Source organism: Pseudorca crassidens, chromosome 9 (assembly GCF_039906515.1).
Source record: "Pseudorca crassidens isolate mPseCra1 chromosome 9, mPseCra1.hap1, whole genome shotgun sequence".
In the NCBI taxonomy this organism is placed as follows: domain Eukaryota; kingdom Metazoa; phylum Chordata; class Mammalia; order Artiodactyla; family Delphinidae; genus Pseudorca; species Pseudorca crassidens.
Window position 1 is genome coordinate 32,604,478 of NC_090304.1, and position 25,326 is coordinate 32,629,803.

At 36.1% G+C, this 25,326-nt stretch overlaps 1 protein-coding gene and 1 pseudogene across 4 annotated transcripts in view; one reads left to right on the forward strand and one right to left on the reverse strand.

Annotated features, from left to right (window-relative positions):
- The window catches only part of LUZP2 (leucine zipper protein 2), a 449,267-nt gene that overhangs the window by 117,834 nt on the left and 306,107 nt on the right, over positions 1-25,326 (reverse strand). For all 4 annotated transcript variants that reach the window (XM_067749585.1, XM_067749587.1, XM_067749584.1 and 1 more), the window contains one exon: positions 4,843-4,905. In XM_067749585.1, the coding sequence (XP_067605686.1) occupies positions 4,843-4,905 (63 nt within the window). The remainder of the gene's footprint in view (positions 1-4,842; positions 4,906-25,326) is intronic.
- On the forward strand, positions 19,477-19,600 carry LOC137231420 (small nucleolar RNA SNORA70; annotated as a pseudogene).

Sequence of the window (25,326 nt, forward strand, 5' to 3'; positions counted from 1 at the left end):
CGGAAAACTACTAGAGCTAATCAATGAAATTGGTAAAGTAGCAGGATACAAAATTAATGCACAGAAATCTCTGGCATTCCTATACACTAATGATGAAAAATCTGAAAGTGAAATTAAGAAAACACTCCCATTTACCATTGCAACAAAAAGAATAAAATATCTAGGAATAAACCTACCTAAGGAGACAAAAGACCTGTATGCAGAAAATTATAAGACACTGATGAAATAAATTAAAGATGATGCAAATAGATGGAGAGACGTACCAATGTCTTGGATTGGAAGAATCAACATTGTGAAAATGACTATACTACCCAAGGCAATCTACTGATTCAATGCAATCCCTATCAAACTACCACTGGCATTTTTCACAGAACTAGAACAAAAAATTTTTAAATTTGTAAGGAAACACAAAAGGCCCGTAATAGCCAAAAGAATCTTGAGAACAAAAAACGGAGCTGGAGGAATCAGGCTCCCTGACTTCAGAGTTTACTACAAAGCTACAGTAATCAAGACAGTATGGTACTGGCATAAAACAGAAAGAAAGATCAATGGAACAGGAGAGAAAGCCCAGAGATAAATGCAGGCCCATATGGTCATCTTATCTTTGATAAAGGAGGCATGAATATGCAGTGGAGAAAAGACCTCCTCTTCAATAAATGGTGCTGGGAAAACTGGACAGCTAAATGTGAAGGAATGAAATTAGAACACTCCCTAACACCATACACAAAAATAAACTGAAAATGGATTAGAGAGCTAAATGTAAGGCCAGACACTATCAAACTCTTAGAGGAAAACATAGGCAGAACACTCTATGACATAAATCACAGCAAGATTCTTTTTGACCCACCTCCTATAGAAATGGAAATAAAAACAAAAAGAAACAAATGGGACCTAATGAAACTTCAAAGCTTTTGCACAGCAAAGGAAACCATAAACAAGACCAAAAGACAACCCTCAGAATGGGAGAAAATATTTGCAAATGAAGCAACTGACAAAGGTTTAATCTCCAAAATTTACAAGCGGCACAGGCGGCTCAATATCAAAATAGGAAACAACCCAAGCCAAAAATGAGCAGAAGACCTAAATAGACATTTCTCCAAAGAAGATATACAGACTGCCAACAAACACATGAAAGAATGCTCAAGATCATTAATCATTAGAGAAATGCAAATCAAAGCTACAATGCAATATCATCTCACACCAGTCAGAATGGCCATGATCAAAAAATCTAGAGACTATAAATGCTGGAGAGTGTGTGGAGAAAAGGGAACCCTCTTGCACTGTTGGTGGGAATGTAGATTGATAAAGCCACTATGGAGAACAGTATGGAGGTTCCTTAAAAAACTACAAATAGAAGTACCATATGACCCAGCAATCCCACTACTGGGCATATACCCTGAGAAAACCAAAATTCAAAGAGTCATGTACCAAAATGTTCATTGTAGCTCTGTTTACAATAGCCAGGACATGGAAGCAATCTATGTGTCCATTGGCAGATGAATGGATAAAGAAGAGGTGGCACATATATATGATGGAATATTACTCAGCCATAAAAGGAAACGAAATTGAGTTATTTGTAGTGAGGTGGATGGACCTAGAGTATGTCATACAGAGTGAAGTAAGTCAGAAAGAGAAAAACAAAAACCGTGTGCTAACACATACATATATAGAATCTAAAAAAAAAAAAAAAAAAGGTCATGAAGAACCTAGGGGCAGGACAGCAATAAAGACGCAGACATAGAGAATGGACTTGAGGACACAGGGAGGGGGAAGGGTAAGCTGGGACTGAGTGAGAGAGTGGCATGGACATATATACACTACCAAATGTAAAATAGATAGCTAGTGGGAAGCAGCTGCATAGCACAGGGAGACCAGCTCGGTGCTTTGTGACCACCTAGAGGGGTGGGATAGGGAGGGTAGGAGGGAGGGAGATGCAAGAGGGAAGAAGTATGGGGACATATGTATGTGTATAACTGATTCACTTTGTTATAAAGCAAAAACTAACACACCATTGTAAAGCAGTTATACTCCAATAAAGATGTTAAATAAATAAATAAATGAAGTAGCTGGCCATAGTATCTAATAAACTACAGGATCCTCATGGGATTATTATATCCTAGTAAACAGTACTGGTACAAAACTCCTCTTTGATATGTAAAGCCCTCTCATATGTTTAAAATATTGTACTTTTCCAAGACTACATGGAATGTTTATGAGTCTTCCAGTGAATAAACTGCAACTGTGATTCAGTTTCTTATTACATTCAAAATGTTTCCAACTATGCAACGTAGTGGATTTTGCAAAGTGGGGGACTGTGTTATGATGGTGTTATAATTACTAAATCATCATCTAATGCTGGAACCATCATCAATTAGAGTATACTCTTGTAAGTGTTGTAAATGATACACCCCTGAGAGGTTCAAACATTAGAAACACAGTTTTTCACAGATATTCCTGTCAGGAGCCAACTACATTGGCCTATTAAATCAAGAAGTTGAAATAAATAAATAAGGAAATAGAGCAAATGAATAAATTATAATGAACATATTTCAATTTATTTTAACGTTATACATTACTGATCTATGAAAAGTCTAGGAATTCATAAATAAGAATGCAGAAATAATATGTCCTCTGAGGAACTGAGATGAGAAATATGAATCTTTTTGAATTAAGGGGCTAAAAAATATAGGTAGCTCCAGGTTGTTGTTGCTGTTTGTTTTTTCATTCTTCTGTTTGTTTATAAACACCACAGACACCTTCTCCTAGGAGACACCTCTTTTTCCTGTACATGGGTGCTGTGGGGATCTGGGAACATGTCAACCATCTCAGAATACAGCTTCAATCCAGGTGGTTTCAAAACTCATAGCCACTTGCTTACGCTCTTACAAGTAACATTCAGAAACTGCATGCTACATACGCAGTATTTCTAGAAACCTAGCAAATAGCAACAATATAAAGAGTTTATTTATATCCAAATAGGAAAATACAATGGAAAAACAACACTGCATAGGCTCATATCTATATGCCATTCAGTTTGATTATTCATTTATGGGGCATCAACATTTAGTTTCCATGTATTAAAAAGTTCTATTCATTTCATGTATAATATTATTGTAAAGACATTATAAATGGATTATTATATTGCATGTTGACTCTAACTCCAGCACTCATAATAATTTTTTTTTTTTTTTTTTTTTTTTTTTTTGCGGTACGCGGGCCTCTCACCGCCGTGGCCTCTCCCGTTGCGGAACACAGGCTCCGGACGCGCAGGCTCAGCGGCCATGGCTCATGGGCCCAGCCGCTCCGCCGGCATGTGGGATCTTCCCGGACTGGGACACGAACCCATGTCCCCTACATCAGCAGGTGGACTCCCAACCACTGCGCCACCAGGGAAGCCCAATAATGACTTTTATATGTCCACCAAGCAAGTATCGTCACCTTCTTTAACAGAAACAAACAAATTCTGGATGAGCACATGGCCACCAACCTAAATGGCCTTTTCCTGCCTCCCTACAACTTAGCTAGGCATGTGACCTAGTTCTGGCAAATAGAATACAATGACACAGCTGCCATTACTTCCTAGATAAACTCCTAAAGAGCAATGCCTGTGAGTCACTGGGTAATCTTCCCTGTTCCTCCTGCTGGAAGGTGGTAATAACAGGAAAAGGCTGTTTTGTTTTGTTTTTTTTGCGGTACGCGGGCCTCTCACTGTTGTGGCCTCTCCCGTTGCGGAGCACAGGCTCCGGACGCGCAGGCTCAGCGGCCATGGCTCACGGGCCTAGCCACTCCGCGGCATGTGGGATCTTCCTGGACCGGGGCACAAACCCGTGTCCCCTGCATCGGCAGGTGGACTCTCAACCACTGAGCCACCAGGGAAGCCCAGGAAAAGGCTTTTTGAAAGAGAGGCGGCTCCATATTTAGGAGATGGTAGAAGTAGTTCACCAGCACTGTACCTTGCTTCTAGTCTGCTATGGGAAAAGGGGTAAACTTGTGTAAGACACTGTTCTTGTTCTAACTAAACCTCTTTCCTTTCCCCTTCCTTCACAGGCATCAGGTCTGCATTGAAGTCTGAAGGCTAACACGCCTGTTCCTTATCATTCACAGGCTTTTCTACTAAAAAAAATTTGCACGACTAATCTTTTCTTTGTGTATGCTTCTTTGAGGCTCCAGCTGATACATTGAATGCTGTCTCCTTTCCTTGAGGTATAAAGAATCACTTACTATGGCACTATTTCTACTATGTCTTTACTATTACTAAGAATTGTTGACTATGAGCTATATTTCTACAACATTAAATAAAGTACAGATTGATTTGGAAGATCAAGAGGACAAAAAATTGATTTTAATTAAACCTGGACTAAACAGAATGACTTTTTTTCCCCCTGAGAAATGTATGAGATGATATTCTTGTCCAGCAAATAGAACCAATGACTCTATTTGTTTCTTAAGTTTTATGGTCAGTCCTAGATCCTCATTTTGACACTTGATTGTCACTGCAAAACTGTGTAGACATCACATAGAAGGTACCAAAAGTGAAAATTTCATGGCCTTCCAGGTGTTTGCTAGTGAGGAAATCCTGATAATCCAGTTAAGGAAGGAATCCAGAATATCATTTAGGAAAGTGACACTTAACTGGCTTAAAATTTTTCTTTTTCGTTTTGGAGATGAACTGTCAAAACATCCAAAAATACCTAGAAGTTTAAAATGTGTTTTTATTTTCTTATTCCAATGTTTGCATTTATGTTTTAGGGGAAAACCGTCACCAGATGTCTGGGTTTAACAAAAAAAATTGGCACTAATATTGTTTCTATTCAGCTGAAACTATAAGAAGTGAAAACTTACCTCTTCTGCATGTATTCCACATAGCTTGTTTCCTGACAAGAGTTTGTGTTTCAAGCTTTTATTCTGAAGAAAGAAACATAGTTTTATTGCTAAGAAGTTATAAAATATTAAAAATTTCCTTAAATATGTCAGCAGTATTTCTCTATGTCTTGTTCACAGATAAGTCCTTCATGATATGAGATGTAGTGGATTTGCAATAAATTGAGTTGAATCTGTAATGTAAAAGAATGTTTCCTTTATTTAATAAAAAATCTGATGTATTAGCATTAACACATTTATTAGAAAATATGGAACTTTCTTTGGTCTTACATTTAACTCTGTTTTATTATATTCATGTATGTTGTCTTATAAAATAATTTTAGTTTCAAATGTGTAGTTGGTACTAGTTTCTTAAAGCACCCCTCTAAACAGCAAACATTTATTTCTACCATCATCTGGATGCTGGTCACCTTGGAATCTAGTCTAATATAGTCACAGACACTCTAGGGTCTGAATTTCCTTTAAATGTTATGGGTTTAGAGTCCACTTATATTCCTGACACCTGTGCATTGCACTCAAAGTGCTTCTTGATGCTCAGAAACTATTTCTTCTTCCAGGCCTCAAAAGTGTACTCTATTTGCTGGACTTTCATAGAAAGAATGTTACTTATTACTTTAGAAATGGAAGCAAAGTGTTAGCCATCTGAATCTAAACTCTTACAGTGAGTCAATTATATATCCCTCATTACACTCAGGCTTTTCTTTGTCCCATAACTGAGTACCTACTCTTCTTTTAGACAGGCAGGCTAAAGGAGAGCAGAAAACTTTGTAAAACCCACAGGATTTAGACTTTGTACTGTCTCTACAGGAGCAAACAATGTAATGGAAAGTACATCTCATATATAATGGCTCTAAAGAGAGTCAATTTGATGAGCATCATAAGCAAATTGAATTAAATTTATGCAGCGTGAATGAATAACTGAATGAATGAATACATCAAATTTAAGACTTCTTCTTCATCAGTACCTTTTTTTTTTTTTTTTTTTTTAGGTTCCGTATACATGCGTTAGCATACGGTATTTGTTGATCTCTTTCTGACTTACTGCACTGTTACTGATGAACCTATTGGCAGGACAGGAGTAAAGACATAGACATAGATAATGGACTTGAGGACACAGAGGGGAGGGAGAAGCTGGGGCGAAGTGAGAGTAGCATCGACATATATACACTACCAAATGTAAAATAGCTAATGGGAAGCAGCAGCATAGCACAGGGAGATCAGCTCAGTGCTTTGCAACGACTTAGAGGGGTGGGATAGGGAGGGTGGGAGGGAGGCTCAAGAGGGAGGGGTTATGGGATGTATGTATGCATATGGCTGATTCACTTTGTTGTGTGGCAGAGGCTAGTGTAGTATTGTGAAGCAGTTATACTTCAATAAAGATACATTAAAAATAAATACATAAAATGTACAAAAAAAAAAAAGACTTCTTCACACACAATTCTCACCTGATTATGCACACCATTTCCTATTTTATTTTCCTGTCATGCAGATAGTGGGTACAGCTGCCTCAGTTTGAAAGAATCCTTTGTCTAACTTTTCCTCCTTAGCTAAGAGTTGAAATTGTAAAAAACTTACTTAGAATTTTAATACCTTGAAATGTTTTACACAAATGAGGAGTTATCTTGATTCACTTAGTAATGTTTTTTTTGCAAATATTTGTACTCATTATACAACAAAACACAAGATTAAGGTTTTTAAAGAGTATTTAATGTACAGTATTCCTGTATTTAAAAGCTCATAAACTATAATAACGAGATACATATTGATGTTCTAACTCTGCAGTGTTGCTCAGTCTGTAGGTTAAAAAAAATACCCTAAGTTTCCTTCTGTACATTTCTATTTATGATATTTTTGACATGTGTAATCTTAATATTTTTTTATTAAAATTGTCTATTTTTCTTTTTTGATTTCTCTTATTGTTTTTGTACATAAGGGATATATCTTTACTATCTCTAGAGATTTGTTATTCACTTTGATTTTCATCATTTTTATGGCTATAGTTTTTTAGTGGAAAGATGGGTGAAATTCAAATAAGGTCTATAGTTTGTTTACTAATATTGTATTAATGTTAATTTTCTGGCTTAATAATTGTAGTATCATTGTATGATGTTACATTAGAGGTTTGGGGTAAAGGTACATGAGAACATTCTGTATTAATTTGCTACTCCAATGTTTGTAATGTCTTTTTGGATCTGACAGTTAAAGCACAAGCAAAAAAATAGCAAGTGGGACTGCATCAAACTAAATAACTTCTGCATAGCAAAAGAAACCATCAACAAGTAAAAAGAAAACCTACGAAATGGTGGGAAAAAAAAAGTTGCAAACCATATATTTGATGATAAGGGGTTAATATCTAAAACATGTAAAGAACTCATATAACTCAATAGCAAAAAAAAAAAATAATAATAATAACCTAATTAAAAAATGGACAAAGGACCTGAATAGACATTTCTCCAAAGAAGATATAGAAAAGGTCAACAGGTACATGAAAAAATCCTCAACATCACTAGTCATTAGGGAAAAGCAGATTGAAATGATAAAATATCACTTCATGCCTGTTAGAATGGCCATCACCAAAAAGACAAGAGATAAATGCTGGCATGAATGCAGAGAAAAGGGAATCTTTGTGCACTTCTGGTGGAATTGTAAATTGCTACAGCCACTATGAAAACAGTATGGAGGATAGTCAAAAAATTAAAAATAGAACTACCATAAGATCCAGCAATTCCACTTCTTGGAATATAACCAAAGAAAAAGAAAACATTAACTTGAAAAGATATCTGTACACACACACCCCCACCCCACCCCATGTTCATAGCAGCAATATTTACAGTAGCCAAGACATGGAAACAACCTAAGTGTCCACTGATGGATGAATGAACAGAGACGCTGTGATATATATGTATGTAAAACAGCCATTAAAATGAGGAAATACTACCATTAGTAACAACATGGATGAAATCTGAAGGAAGATAAGTCAGATAGAGAAACTAAATAAAAAGAACCAAACTCACAGATTTATGATTACCAAGGTGAAGGGTACAAGGAGGGGTAATTGGAGGAAGGTGGTCAAGAGGTACAAATTTCCAGTTATAAAATAAATATGTTCTAGGGACATAATGTCCAGCATGATAACTATAGCTAACACTGATGTATGATATATAGAAAAATTGTTAAGAGAGAAAATCCTAAGAGCTCTGATCACAAGGAAAATATTTTTCCTTCTTTCTTTCTTTGCTTTTTACTGTATCTATATGAGAAGATGGATGGGCTAAACCTACCATGGTCATCATTTCACAATATATGTAAATCAAACCATCATGATATACGCCTTAAATTATACAGTGATGTATGTCAATTATTTCGCAATAAAACTGGGAGCAGTTATCTCAAAATAGAAAGTTAAAATAGCTAAAAAATGAAATTAAGATAAATAAAATTGAGACAAGATTAGTGAAGTACATCTAATATGAGGCCTTATGTGTTAACACAAACCATCCATACATGAGTAAATTTATTAGAAATGATAATAAAGTTAATAACATATCTCAGAATTGATGTATGTAATCTATACTACTTAAAATTTGCATCTTCAGTTAAAAGTTTTTATTCCCTTTTTTCTTTTTTCCTTCTTTCTTCCTTCCTTTCTTTAATTTATTTTTCTTTCTTTCTTTTCCTTTTGTTCATTCTGTTCAATGCTGAAGTGATAGATAAAGCAGTGAATATTTCTCTTCAAATATGTGTGATAGACTTGGACCATGCAACTGGATTAGCACAAGGAAGATTGTCCTACATGGATATCCTGTGGCCACAACAAAAATGAGCAGTGATTATGTTGTGTGTCCACAGTCTGCTGTGGCAGTTGATAATTCTGGGCAACTGTGTAAACAATATGTTTCCATTAAGATAAATGTCATTTCCAGAGCTTAAGAATTAGACTATTTCACTATTTTGAAATAAATCCAGAAATGAGGATAATTAATTAACTATAATCACCCATAATGGGGCCAATTGTCGGATACAAGGAAGACTTATCAAGGCCCTTATTGAGATAGTTCTTAGCTGGCATGTTTTTCAGAAACATGGATGGCACAGAACATTGGAGAGGGAATGCTGATTCTCAGACAATTCACTGATTTAACCTTTCTACTCAACGTTAGTGATCACATTCTTCTTTAATCCCAGAAAGAATTGACTTGTTATCATTTAGGCATTAAGATCATAGTCTTGGGCTTCCCTGGTGGCGCAGTTGTTGGGAGTCCGCCTGCCGATGCAGGGGACGCGAGTTCGTGCCCCAGTCCGGGAAGATCCCACATGCCGCGGAGTGGCTGGGCCCGTGAGCCATGGCCGCTGAGCCTGCGCATCCGGAGCCTGTGCTCCGCAACGGGAGAGGCCACGGCAGTGAGAGGCCCACGTACCACAAAAAAAAAAAAAAAGAAAAAAAAAAGAACATAGCCTTTACAGTTTAATCAGACTTGTATCATTTTATCTACCTTCTAAACAATGGATCTCATCCCTATCAAACTTAATGGTACTTTTACAAGGTCTAAAATAACAATGTACACATGTAATTATGCCCCAAATGCTAGGATCCAATAATGATTATGCCTCGCTTGAGGGGACATAAGAAAAAGTAGATTAAAAGAATTATAAAATGTTTAGATGTCTGTTTTTCTTGCCTGTCATACTTCTACTATCCCTTCTTCTAATAACTGTACCTTGCTTTTTCTTGTGAAAAATATTTTTCCATGCTAATTCCGCGTGGCTTGTGTGACACTAACTTTACCCACTCTATCAAGGCAAAGGATGAAACTCAAGCTCAGCCAATCAGAGGCTTGATCCAGAGTTGGTAAAGTTAACATAAAAGTTGCTGGTGAGACTCAAATAAAAAACTCTCATTTTCAAGAATCATTGAGGAAAATGTGCCGAGGGTCATCACTATGTCAGAACTCACCTGAGACTGAATATAACATAGAAAAAGAACACACGAGTATAGAGAAATACTGAATTCTACTGATGTTCTTGGTCCTTCTCCCCTGTTCTACACTTGCCTGAAGCTAGTGTGTATACGCCTGGATTTTTCAGCTACATGCTTCTAGCACCAGCTGCTCTGTTCTCTTGACACCATACTTAAATCTTTTTTTCCACCTATCCCTACATAATCGTTAATTCTGTCACTGCCCTAAGATTCAGAGTAGCCACTCCCTCCAACAAAAAAGCAAACATCCAAGCTTATATCTAATGCTCATGCTTATCAGGATATGAGCAGAGAATATATCCACCTATTTTGGCTTCTCTAAATAAAAGGCAGGCTCTGCTTACTACCCACTAAAGGAATGTCTCTCAGTTGGATTCTGTACAAATTTGGGGTGGCTTAAAACAAATGTCCCTACAGCCTTCTTAGGAACCCAGCTTCTTGGGAATCTACCTAAAATGCCATTTAATATCTCCCCTTATCTCTATGATAAAACTCAAACTCAAATCTGATAGTAACAAAATATTTTTAATAGTTAGATCTGCTAATCTAGCTTTGATTTTTGCCTGGGAACTTAAAACATCACATTTTCAGTATAGCTTACTTGGTAGCTCAAACCCAACAGACATTCTGGGTTACAAAACAGAAAGAGATATAAATCTCTATAATCTTGCAATACGTAAATGTAAAAATTCCAAAATTACGAGGAGTTTCCATTTTACATTGTTCTTTCAAATGAAATTAGGTATTAATCAGGATTTTTGCTTGCAAATAATAGAAACCAATAATGGCTAAATCAAGCAAAGCATGAATTTATTGTGAAGATTTCATGTAGGATAAAGAGAAAACTTGGGGAATAAGGTTCAGAAAATAGGCAAGAACCAAGTAGGAGGAGGTATCCATAATTATAAGACAGGAATAGTTACTGTGACAGTTGAATGAGAGGCTGTAAATCAGTGTACTTAATTACAAGGTGGGTTGATGAGGTCTCAATGAATTTTCATGGTAAAAGTCAAAATCTGGGGATACTTAGGATTGTCAAATATAATAAATAATGTAAATGTGTTTGTCACATTATTTTCTGGACTTAAATAAAATATACGACTGCTGCCAGGCAGCTGAAAACATGTGTTAATGTCTCCAAAGTGCAATTAAGTATAAACCAAAAGTAAAAACACCTGCAAGTGGTATTCAAAATAAAACCAGAGATTTCTGCGTCTCACTGCAGGAAGCATCTCCTATTTTAAAACGTCCTAAAACTGTGCATAAACCACTATATATGAATGCTTCAGAGCCACATTTGTTTCAATTTAAATGTGTTTTTAAAATGCCTGAAAAATGGACATGTCCTTTCAAATACGGTTGCAACTGGAAAACTTATAACCCATATAAAGAAAAGCAATAGAGTTTAGGGGTAAGATGTGACTTAAATACTTTGCTTCTAAAATATTGGCAGATGTTATAATATTTTATAAATTCCCTAACAGTCTCCTTCTGAGAACAGCTCAGGAAATGGATGAGTTACTGGACTGAAATCTAAACAACGAATGCGTATTTCATCAATTCTTGGGATGCACAATTTTTTCTCTTTTTAATGTTTCTAAAATCAGGACGTGATCTACAACATTATGCACTTTTCATTTAGTATTTATGGTTCCCTCTACCCCAAGAAGTTGTTAAGTCACAATCCACTTTAACGATTGATGACTCCTTAAAATTTAAAGATTATTTCTGTTTTAAAATAAGGGGTGAAGAGATCAATAAAGGGGAGAAACACTCAGCTGCATAGGAACTAGGGAAAATAAGAAATTTGTATAAGGTCTTTTTATTTATTCTAAGCCACACAGAAGGAAAAAGTAGAATTTCAAAATGGATAAAGATAAAATTGTCTATAAAATAGTTTCAAGTCGATAATGGAGAAAAAGGCCAAAGGGAATCAGCCACCTATATATATTAAAATAAAAATACAGAGCTTTAGGCCTTTGGTCAAAAAAAAACCCTTAGATATTCTCTTTTAAATTATAGTAAAATATAATATAGGCAGCAAGAAAGATACTTCGTTGAAAACCAAATATTTACACTACTTTTTAAAAATCATTCCTTTGTTTAAATATAATGTTATGATTTAAAATCTATATGTGGACTCGTTTCTACTTTAATTAAGATTTACATTTTTACAGAAAGATTTAGAATTGAGTAGACATGAGTGATAGGATCATCCTATAAACACTTAAAACCACCCTACAGCCATGAAATTATCCAAGTGATGGCAGATACCCCAGATGAGTGTTGGCCTTGCCAACGTGAATTCTAAATTTGTTGCAGGTGTAACAAAAGTTTTACAAGTGCTCAAAGATTTCCTCATTGAGGTTATCTCAGGAACAGGTTGAGATACTGAACTTGGCTCTAATTCATTAGAAAATTTAAGAGTGATTCATGAGAGTTTTATTCTTAGCACAAAACTAGCTCTAATATCTAGTGTAAGTCCTTTAACCCCTAGACACTCAGTGTCAACATGTGTGAAATAATGAAGAATATCTCAGATTTCTTGCAGCTTCAGGACTATTGAGAGGGGACATGAGGGACGTGAGATGATGATTTTTTCTGATGTCAGTTAAAATATAGTTATAATACAGTCCAATTTACCAAGTATAGTAATTATTCTCTGTGCCAGTCAGCACAGAGAATATCCCATACCTACAAGAGCCCTTTTAAAATAGTATGGATATAATATGGCACAGTGGCTGGGCTCTTAGGACAGAACAACTGTATTTAAATCCCACTTTTTCACAAGCTCTGTGCTTTTTGATGCATCTCGTAACCTCTGGTGCCTCTGTTTTTCCACTCATAAAATGAGGTAACTATCATGACAAATGGGGTGGTTGTATTAAGTGAGACGATATAAACAAAACATTTATAACATGACTGTCACATGGTAAGTGCTCAATAAATATTATTATTTATATAGATATTATTATTATTATTTCAATAAAATTCAGTTAGCCTTGCAAAAATAGAGAATACTCTTTTTGATGATTATGACAGCATTCTAAGAAGATTCAGAGTTTTGGCATCTCAATTTTTATATATACTATTATTTTAGAAGATGACAGATAAGATTCTAGCTCTTGAGCCCTCTAATTTCTCATACAGATAAAAGTTTATTGTGGAAGTCACTGCTCTCAGTAGTATTTCTCTTTATGTCTGATTTGGTCTTCCTTTAAAATAGACAATTCTCTTGGAAATAGAACCTGCTTCTGCTGTCATTAAAACCCCCTTCCCTTATCAGAGAGCTCTCATTCTAACGGGTTAAAAATTTTTGCTCAATATATGAAATGCCATTCATTCCAGAAATAACTTCATGAAAGAAAGCATTAATATTCTTTTTTTGTTTTTAATAAATGTATTTATTTTTGGCTGCATTGGGTCTTCGTTGCTGCACACGGGCTTTCTCTAGTTGTGGCGAGCGGGGGCTACTCTTTGCTGTGGTGCACAGGCTTCTCATTGTGGTGGCTTCTCCTGCTGCGGAGCACAGGCTCTAGGCATGGGCTTCAGTAGCTGTGGCATGCGGGCTAAGTACTTGTGGCTCACGGGCTCTAGAGTGCAGGCTCAGTAGTTGTGGCGCACTGGCTCTGTGACACGTGGGATCTTCCCGGACCAGGGCTAGAACCCATGTCCCCTGCATTGGCAGGCGGATTCTTAACCACTGCACCACCAGGGAAGCCCAGCATTAATATTCTTGTCAAGTTATACAAACTTTTTATGTACTAGTAATGGAGCTAAAACAATCCCTCTCTTCAAGGAGTTCACAATCCATGAAGGAGTCTGGCAGTGGCACTCAAAGTCTCTGGAGAGGCACCTACTCAGGGAATGATATTGAACTATCTTTAGAAGTGTAAAGGAGCAGCCAAATAATAAGAAATGGCAAAAGAGAGAGAATAGTATGCGTGCTAGACCACAGGATGCTCAAAAGAGTTGAGAGATAAGATGGGAGAGGAGCTTTGGGGTTAGTCAAACAGGGCCCTGTATGCCATTGAAGCCATGGCACTGAATGTTTAGCATGAAAGTCACATGATCAGATTTACTCTTTAGAAAAATAAAGTAGGAAGAATTTGGGATTTCAAATTCAGTAACATCTAAAGATTGTCACCATATAGGTTTACTTAGCAGTTAAGTTTTAGGCAATATTTTGTACAGAGAATTAAAAACTCATACAACTCAGTAACAAAAGAAAAAATCTGATTAAAAATGAGTGAGTTCTGATATGGTTAACTAATCTATGACAAAGGAAGCAAGAACATACAATGGAGAAAAGACAGTCTCTTCAATAAGTGGTGCTGGGAAAACTGGACAGCTACAAGTAAAAGAATGAAATTAGAACACTCCCTAACACCATACACAAAAATAAACTCAAAATGGATTAAAGACCTAAATGTAAGGCTGGACACTATAAAACTCTTAGAGGAAAACATAGCCAGAACACTCTTTGACATAAATCACAGCAAGATCTTTTTTAACCCACCTCCTACAGTAATGAGAATAAAAACAAAAATAAACAAATGGGACTTAAAAGCTTTTGCACAGCAAAGGAAAGCATAAACCATAAACAAGACAAAAAGACAACCCTCAGAATGGCAAAACATATTCGCAAATGAAGCAACTGACAAAGGATTAATCTCCAAAACTTACAGGCAGCTCATGCAGCTCAATATTAAAAAAACAAACAACCCAATCCAAAAATGGGCAGAAGACCTAAATACACATTTCTCCAAAGAAGATATACAGATGGCCAACAAACACATGAAAGAATGCTCAACATCACTAATCATTAGAGAAATACAAATCAAAACTACAATGAGATATCATCTCACACCAGTCAGAATGGCCATCATCAAAAAATCTACAAACAATAAATGCTGGAGAGGGTGTGGAGAAAAGGAAACCCTCTTGCACTGCTAGTGTGAATGTGAATTGGTTCAGCTACTATGGAGAACAGTATGGAAGTTCCTTAAAAAACTAAAACTAGAACTACCATACTACCCAGCAATCCCATTACTGGGTATATACCCTGAGAAAACCATAATTCAAAAAGAGTCATGTACCAAAATGTTCATTGCAGCTCTATTTACAATATCCAGGACATGGAAGCAACCTAAATGTCCATCAATAGAGGAATGGATAAAGAAGATGTGGTACATATATACAATGGAATATTACTCAGCCATAAAAAGGAATGAAATTGGGTCATTTGTAGAGACATGGATGGACCTAGATAGTGTTATACAAAGTGAAGTAAGTCAGAAAGAGAAAAACAAATATTGTATATTAATGCATATATGTGGAATCTGAAAAAATTGGTATAGATGATCTTATTTATAAAGCAGAAATAGAGACACAGATGTAGAAAACAAATGTATGGATACCAAGGGGGAAAGGAGGGGGTAGAATGAATTAGGAGATTGGGATTGACATATATCCACTATTGATACTACGTATAAAATAGATAACTAGTGAGAACGTACTGTATAGCACAGGGAACTCTATTCAGTGCTCTGTGGTGACGTAAATGAGAAGCAAATCCCCAAAAGAGGGGATATATATATATATATATATATATATATATGTATAGCTGATTCACTTTGCTGTACAGTATAAACTAACACAATATTGTAAAGCAACTACATTCCAATAAAAATCTTAAAAAAAGAATTAAGAAAAAAAGACTTGGGGAACTGAATAGACATTTTTCCAAAGAAACATATAAATGGCCAACAGGTGCATGAAAAGGTGCTCAACATTACTAATTATCAGGGAAATGCAAAACAAAACCACAAACCACAATGAGATATCACTTCACACCTGTTAGAATGGCCATTATCAAAAAGATAAGAGATAGCAAGTGTTTTTGAGGATGTGGAGAAAAGGGAATACTAGTGCACTAAAGCTGGGAATGGAAATTAGTGCAGCCACTATGGAAAACAGTATGGAGTTTAAATAGAATTACCCTACGATCCAGCAATCCCATTTCTGGTATATATCCAAAGGAAATGAAAACAGGAGATAGAGAAGATATTCCCAGGTTTACTGCAGCATTATTTACAATAGCCAAGATATGGAAACAACCTAAGTGTCTGTCAATGGATGAATGGATAAAGAATGTATTATATTGAGTATAGATCTAGATGTTGGGTTGGCCAAAAGGTTCATTTGGGTTTTTTCCATTAGACCTTACAGAAAAAAACAAACAAACTTTCTGGCCAAACCATATATACACACATACATTTTGGAATATTATTCATTCATGAGAAAGAAGGAAATCCTGCCTTTTGCAACAACATAGATGGACCTTGAAGGCATTATGCTAAGTAAGGTAAGTTAGATAGAGTAAGACAAATACTGCATAATATCTCATATGTGGAATCTAAAAAAGCTAAACTTGTAGGAAAAGAGAGTAGAATAGTGATTACCAGGAACTGGACAGTTGGGAAAATGGAGATATTGGTCAAAAGATACAAACTTCTAGTTAGAAGATGAATAAGTTCTGGGGATCTAATGCACAATATTGTTGTCTATAGTTAATGATACTGTATTATATAATTGAAAGTTGCTAAGAGAGTAGATCTTAAATGTTCTCACGACAAAAAAAAGAAATGGTAATTATGTGAGGTGATGGGGGTGTTAGCTAATGCTATGGTAGTAATTATAATGCAATATATAAATGTATCAAGTCAACATGCTGTACACCTTAAACTTAGACAATGTTACAATTATTACTCAATAAAACTGGAAAAAATCACTGAGTGTTGAGTGTGTGTATTTAAACTAGCATTTGTTAAATGCTTATTTTGTGCCAGGTATTGTACAACATGCTTTACATATATTATTTCATTGAATCTTTGCAGCAGCCCTACAGGCAAAACATTCTTAATCATTTCCATGTTAGAAATGACCAACCTGAGGCTTAATGACGTTATTTAACCTGCCCATGTTCAAGCACCTACTAAGTGGTAGAGCTGGGATTTGTCCAGGTTTAACCTCTACCAGAACCCATGATCTTCTGGTAGAAGTTTTTACTAATTCTCTGCTTGTGGAAAAACAAACAAACAAGCAAAAAACAATAAAGACAAGTCCTGGATTTCTACTGAATAATGCATGGGCAATAACCAAAATGTACATAAACATGGAATTAGTCTTTGAGTTTTTAATTCCAGACACATGCACTTTCACCAGCCAGTAAAACCCCTCCAGGCAATAAAATAAATTATGGTTTATAAACTAGCTTTGCCCCTAGAGCAGTAACAAGGCAAGGTAAATTTGTTGTGAAATCATTAGGAAAGATCAGCTAATTCACTTGTAATTACTCCTGAGAATATTCTCTTCCTGATTTGCCCAGTTAAGACTTGAACACCTGCCACCCTCTCTTTGCAATTCTGGGAATTCCCAGCCCAAAAAAGCCAGTTTGTCCTAGGAATCCACCTGAGAGACTTATAGCAATTGAGTAAAACTCTGTTTTTGGAGTTTTACAAAAATTTATGTTACCATTTCCTCAGCCTCGGGATTTAAAAAAAAAAAGTGTTGGAACGTATTTCCACATTCAAATACAAGTGGTACAACTGCATAAGACATATCAACACTATGACATTTAAAGCTAATGTCATTAACTTTAAAAATTGTTTTGTTCCATCTTTGCTAATCAGTCACCATTGCATTTGTAATGACTAAAGGTCATCAAATCTTACTTACAAGAATAAATTTGGACCCAGTTTATTATTTATGATTTAATTGAAGCTTGCCAAATATTGACTGTTGTAAGCAATTCCTTTTAAAGTTAGTACTAACAAAGATCTGATATTATAGTTCAAGCCAGACAATAAAGTTTAACTGTTAAAATTTCAAAGGAAGATAATTTATTTAATACTTGGGGTTTCTGTTTTCCTCCCAGGATCACTGGAAAATTCCTGTGAGGTGTGGCAGGAAGAATAGGATTACCATTTGCTTTTATGCTCCAAGCAGACATAAATTAGTCCTGTTGATGGTTTTACACATTGAAGTGATAGGGGCATTGACAGAATAATTATTTTGTTTTAGTATTACCATAAATCTGACTCCACTAATAAGGGATGTGTCTTATTAAAGTGAAAAAGAGACCAAGTTTTTTTCATATATTTTAGCCTGAATTTGGTATACAATTCAATATGTATATATATCCATAAGCAATATTTGCACTTTTTAAAAATGTTTGATCTCACTGCTGCTAAATTCATGGGGCAATTCCTGGTTTTTGTCTTTTTTGTTTTATTATCAGGATCTAGAGAATGTCATACAGAGTGAGGTAAGTTAGAAAGAGTAAAACAAATATCATATATTAACATATACATGTGGAATCTAGAAAAATGGTACAAGCAGAAATTTCTGAGACACAGACATAGAGAACAAATGCATGAATACCAAGGGGGAAAGGGGTGGGGTGGGAGTAAATGGGAGATTGGGATTGACACATATACGCTATTGATACTATGTATAAAATAGACAACTGATGGGAACATACTGTATAGCACAGGGAACTCTACTTAATGCACTGTGGTATCCTAAATGGGAGGAAAATCCAAAAGGGAGGGGTTATACATATAGGTATGGCTGATTCATTTTGCTGTGCAGTAGAAGCTAACACAACATTGTAAAGCTACTAAACTCCAATAGAAAATAATTTTTTAAAAAAAGGATTTGACACGTTCCCCCTCCTTGAAATATTCTTTTTTCAACTTGTCTTATGGAATGCCTCATTCTTTGTTTTGTGTTCTTTCTTTCTTTTTAAGATTCTCAATGGTCTTTTGTCAATCTCCAACACTTCTCACACATCTCAACTCTGGAGTAACTCATGGCTGAGTACTAGGACATTTTCTTTCTTTATCCTCACTACCTCATTGATTTCATCCACGATCATGGTTTTAAATACAATCTCTTCTCAAATCAAATGGCTAACTCATCCATCATATGTAGTCATCTCAAATTTGAGGTATCCAAAATTAGTGTCATCTTTTCCCCAAGCCTTCTTCAACTAGTCTTCTCTCTCTCAGTTAAGGATGGTACCAACTTTCTGATTTTTCCTGCTAAAAATCTTGACTCTTCCCATTTTGTCACTACATAAGTTACTCAACACATATAATTGGCTTCATGATAAGATACACATACAGAATTAAATATTGCATCTGCATCATTCTCTCCAGTCTCTTTTTCAAGAACTCCTGTTAGAGACATATTACAGACTCTCAATCTTTTATCCATGTCACTTATACACAGACACACACACACACACGCGCGCGCGCACAAACATACCTTTTTATTTGTGTGAAATTCTAATTCCTCAAATTATGCTATGAGTTACTATTTCTCTTTTCAAACTTGTCCAGACAAGAGTATTTGTTTCTAAAATAGTTTTTTTTATTTAAAAGTATTCCAATGTTTATAAGCATAGTTTTTTCAAGGTTAATAACTTTTAAATTTTATATCCACCCCCTCCTTTATTTTCTCTTTTAACATTTTTACAAAGAATTGATATTTTTCATATTCTTGCATTTATCGTTTAGATTTACCTGAAACACTTATTTTAGCATTTTTATCTGCACAGCCAATTAAGGCAATTGTACTTTTTTCCCCTTAGAGACCTGGGTGCAAAGGCTACAAATAGTAGTGTATGTAGCCTGTTGCTTATACAGGTTGCCCTAAGGGACAATGGAAATAGCTCTTTCCAGTGGACATCCATATGTGACCTCATGCTGTTCCCAATCTAGGCTTTAGACAGGTATGCAGGATGCCTTTGGAAACCACCAGGGCACAGTGGCTAGGATTCACATTGACTAAGACATCATGTCCATCCACACCAACGTGCATAATGAGAACAATGTGACTGAGGCTCTATGCAGGGCTAACTTCAAGTCCCCTGGCTGCCATAAATTCCACATCATCAAGAAGCAGGGCTTTACCAGTTTAATGTGAATGCATTTGAAGAGATGGTGTCTGAAAAGTGGCTCTTCCAGGAAGGACCTCGAGTCACACATATCCCCAGTTGTGACCCCTTGGACAAATGGCAAGCTCTGCACTAGTAAGGGCTTTGACACTGCCCCCTCCTTACTCACAGCCACCAATAAATCCTCTTCATGTAAAATAAAATGAAATAAAATTTTTGTCAGATTCTTCTATAAAATTATCTACACTGAATTCTATTTGTTAATTTTTTTTACTGTCTTTCTTAGCACTAGGATTTTTATGTATTTTGGAATTTGGTATGCAGATTCATTTTGTGATGGAGTATTTATTTATTTATGTTTTAATTTTATTTCTGCTCATCAGTACTTGCCTAGTAGTTGTCCAGTTGGCTCTACCTGTTTTTCAGGTTCTCTAATATTTATAATACTAAAAGAAAGTATGCTTTGAACTCATGATCTTGTGGCTTAGATCAAACATGTTAAGGGTGTTCACAGAAGGACAGTTCACAGAGGGACAGCTCCCCTACTTATGATTATCAAAACTATTTAGAGTGCAGGTGAATAAGTATTCTGCTCTTGGAGGAAACGTCTGTGTTCAGAGTGCACTCTGAATGCTGTGGACAAGGCAGCTGCTCACATGATGCTGCTGAAGGATTTCATGTCAAATTTACTTCTCTCCGTCTCAGTTTTGGCCTCTAGTGGTGTCAGAAATTTCACCACTAAAGTCAGAACCTTGGTTTTGATTTTATTAATTTAATCATTCATCTATTTATTCTTTAAATATTAAATAAGTGCTCCTGTAACCCATGTATGGTAGGTAAAAAAAGGCATTAATATATGTATCGATGTTCTACGTCATATATCATTAGGGAATTGCAAATGAAAACAGCAGTGAAATTCCACCGCATATCTATTAGAATGGCAAAAATTCAAAACACTGAGAACACCAAATGCTGCCAAGGATTTGGAACAGCAGGAACTCTCATTCACTGTTGTCAGAATATAAAATGATACAATGACTTTGGAAGACAGTTGGCAGTTTCTTATAAAACTATATATATTCTCTAACATATGATCCAGCAATTGTGCTTCGCAATGTTACACAAAGGAGTTAAAAACTTAGGTCCACATAAAACCTTCGCAAGGATGTTTATAGCAGCTTTATTCATAATTTCCAAAATTAGAAGCAACCGAGATATTTTTCAGTAGATGAAAGAATAAATAAACTGTGGTATATCCAGACAATGGAATATTATTCAGCACTAAAAAGAAATGAGCTGTCAAACCATGAAAAGACATGGAGTAAACTTAAATGAACATTACATGTCAATCTGAAAAGTATACACTCTATAATATTCCAACAATATGACATTCTGAAAAGGTAAAATTATGGAGACAGTGAAAAGATTTTTATTTGCTAAGGGTTTGAGGGAGGGAGGGATGAATAGGCAGAACACAGAAAATTTTTAGGGGAGTGAAATTATTCTCTATGAGACTGCAGGGATAGATTATGTAATTATACATTTGTCAACACCCATAGAATATACAACTCCATGAGTAAACCCTAATGTAAGCTTTGAACTTCGGGCGACAATGAGGTTTCAACGTGGGTTCATTGATTATAACAAATGTGCCACTCTTGTGTGGGATGTTGATAGCGGAGGAGGCCTCAGGTGTATGGAGGTATAGGGTATATATGGGTATCTGTACTTTCCGCTCAATTTTGCTGTGAAACTGAAACTACTATAAAATATAAAATCTATGAAAATGAGGAAACAAATCTGTTCAACTTTATTAAAAACAAAACAATATCTAACCTCACAATCAACAAAGCAACAGACAAATAATCGGTATATTCACCACTTAAACCAAGTATATTGGATATTCCATATAAAATATATATTCCTTGAGGAATATCAGCATGATTGTGTAACTGGATGGTTATTAATAAAAATATTTTTAAAACTTTATAATAAAACTACCTTAATATTCATAAAGTGGTCTTATACCATAGAGAGCTCTTTGAAAGTTCCTAAAGTAGCAGATTAATCGTTAAGAACTTAAGAACTATTGAAATAATGGACAGTATAACAGAGATCACAAATTAAACTATAAATATCATTTTTGTTGTTTATTAAAAATAATGAATAAGCACACTAAAGAAAATATTAATAGTTTTTCAAATTGAGATATTTTTACAAATGTACAATTTTTTTTTTTTTTTTTTTTTTTTTGCGGTACGCGGGCCTCTCACTGTTGTGGCCTCTCCCGTTGCGGAGCACAGGCTCCGGGCACGCAGGCTCAGCGGCCATGGCTCAGGGGCCCAGCCGCTCCGCGGCATGTGGGATCTTCCCGGACCGGGGCACGAACCCGTGCCCCCTGCATTGGCAGGCGGACTCTCAACCACTGCGCCACCAGGGAAGGCCCCCAAATGTACAATTTTAAGCAAGTAAAATTTTACAATCGATTGTATTTATCTTCTCTGGTCGTTATGCACATACCAACAGCCCCCCTACACATTACTCACTCATCCTGCCCACCTTATAGACACAGAAAGATAGTCAGATCTAGCTTCATCTCTGTTCCATTGTACAAACATATCTTGATAAGACATAAGTTCCACCTCTATTTTTTTTTGCAAGTAGCCAGTCATTCCTTTTCATTATTGCTAAATATCTTTACCAAGAATAACTTTTATTTCCCTTAAACTAGAACTAAAAATCTTTCAGCTGAATGAAAATATAGTTGAACTTTAAATGCATTAAGTATTGATGTATCATTCATAAGGTAAGTTATGAATATTCCAAATAATAAAACCCATGTAACAGTGAAGTAAGGAGACATAGAATAAGTGAATCTCTTAACTCACAGGGCAAATAAAAAACAAAGCCAAGATTCAAACCCAGGTTTTGACCTCCATCAGATCCCCTGTCTCCATGGCCCAGGGTCATAAAAGCCTTACCCCTGCCTCTGACCCCAAAATGCAGCTATGAACATAGCGTGAGGAATTCTCTCCTGTGAAGCAATTACTGTCATGCTATACAGAGCACTTTCCACAATGCAGACATGTTTGAAAGAACGTACTGCTGCCTGGAGGGTTGCCACGGTAAAGGAGAAGAAAGAAGGCAAAAAAAGAAAAAAAAGAAAAAATCCCAAAGTAGCTAAGAAATGTCCAGTGCTAGGCAAAGGCTGAGTTACGATAACAAACAAGATGCAGTCTTCACCATCTAGGATTTTACAATCTAACCCCTACGTGGGTAGAGAATGAGGGGAACCTTACGACCTTGAAAGATATCATCACCTACTTGCTTACCTACCAAACCTTACTAGGGACTTCCTATAAGCCAGTGGGTCTCAAAATATGTTTTCACCGGCAGCAGCATCACCTGGATACTTACTGGGCCCAAACTGACCCAAACTCACAGAATCAGAAACAGAAACTCTGAGAGTGGGGCTTGGCTATCTGCATGTTAACAAGCACTTCAGGTGATTCTGCTGCTCACGCAAGTTTGAGAAGCACTGCTGAAAGCAAATGTAATAACTCACCCCCGATTTATACAGACACAATCTAGCGGGCATTCCATTTCTGGGTTTGTGCTCACAGCTAAATGTCTCTCGTTCACATCATGTAGAAATATTTTAAGTTGACTACTCCCATTCTTTCACCTTCACCACCCCACCTTGAATGATTTTAAATAATACAGATTATCTGAGTGACACGTGGCTACCTTCAAATGCTACCCTAGCATTGTTACTAAGCAGCCTGCTCAAATATGGTAAAAGCACACACGTAAATCTTTCTGGCTGCAGTACTGTGATGGGGTTATTTTTCACGATGACGGGAATATGATTCAAAAAGCCTTTAACATAAACCTTGCACTGTATACTCTCCATGAATAGTAAACCAGCCAGCCAAATAACCTTTCTAGTGTCCACTTTCACAGACATTCCCTTTGTATTTTGTAAGGGTCTTGAACCTCAACATGGCCCCTGCTTGACTTGCAGTTATGTTTTCCAGCAAACTCATCAGGGGTCTGATGTCAAATGTAGACTGGGCTAGTGTTTCCCACTCAAGGTGTTTTGGCTTGGAGTTCACTCAAGTCTCAAAGCTTAGAGTTGAAGGTAGTTTTTTTTCTATCTCAGTTACTCTACTAACCATAGTATAGTATCTTTATTATAGAGTCGATGACTTATAGTCATAAATAATGATTTATAAATTACTCGGTAGTAATAAAAATCAATATAAGACTGTTCATTTATAAAGTCATAGGCATTTTATTATGCAATTTGCACGCATATTTTTATCTTGTGGTTCTTCTAATAGCCTTAGGAGGTGCTAGAATATTCATTTTGCAACTTAGATAACTAAGACTGTGCATTTCACACTGTGATGTTGCATTGCCCTAATCCTGCGTGCTTATTTGATGCATTTATTAGAATAAACTGGGTTTAGCTCTGTGTGATAGAGACTCATAATAGCAGAATCTTAAACAAGATAGAAGTTTCTCTTCTCTGCCTTTCTGACGCATAAGTCAAAGCCATGTGATTCTATCCCTTGAAGGTGTTAAGGGCTAGACTCCTCTCACTTGATGTGTTGCCACTTCTCTGATGGTGCCCTTGACTGTTTGGTCCATGATGTCTTCACCTCTATATTTACATTTTACCATCAAAGGAGGGGGAAAAAAGAGAAGAGTAAACTCATTTCCTTTATGGATACAACCTGGAAGCTATCATATATCTCCTTTGTTTATAGAACAGTGGCCAGAACATGGGGCTGGGACATGGCCCAGACAGTTGAAAAGGAGGTTAGGAAATGTTTATTCTGGGTGTCAATTTGCTCAGATTAAAGTAGAGTATCTTTTAGACAGAGAGAACAGCTTTGGGGAAGAACTATCAATATTTGCCACATTTAATCACCCTCTCTCACCTTAATTTAGAACCTGGATCTTAACTCTTAAAATAGGAAGTGAAACTGGTAAATAACAAATCTTTAGTACTAAAGTTATTCAGCAGAACACATGAGAAGCACTTTTTTCAGCTGAAAACATTAGTCCACCTACTGCCTCATGCTCTATGAGTCTGCAAAAATCAATTAATTATGAATTTTTCTCCTAAGCCACTTATTATCCATCTGGTGAGAAAGCATCATAGGTGAAGGCTTTAGTCAATATTCCTCACATTAGGGTCCTCAAGTCACCTTCAGAACCACATAGGGTATTTAATGATAAATCAATCCTGGTTCCTGCCTAAACTGGGTGAATCAGAATCTCTGGTAATGTGGCCCAGGAACTTACATTTTAGCATTACTCCCAGGAGAGTCTTATGCACACTAAACTTTAAAACCACTGCAGAGTGAGAGGAAGAAATAGATAGATTTAAAAAATATTTTTATTGGTGTATAGTTGATTTACAATATTGTGTTAGTTTCAGATGTACAGCAAAGTGAATCTGTTATACATATTCATATATCCACTCTTTTTCAGA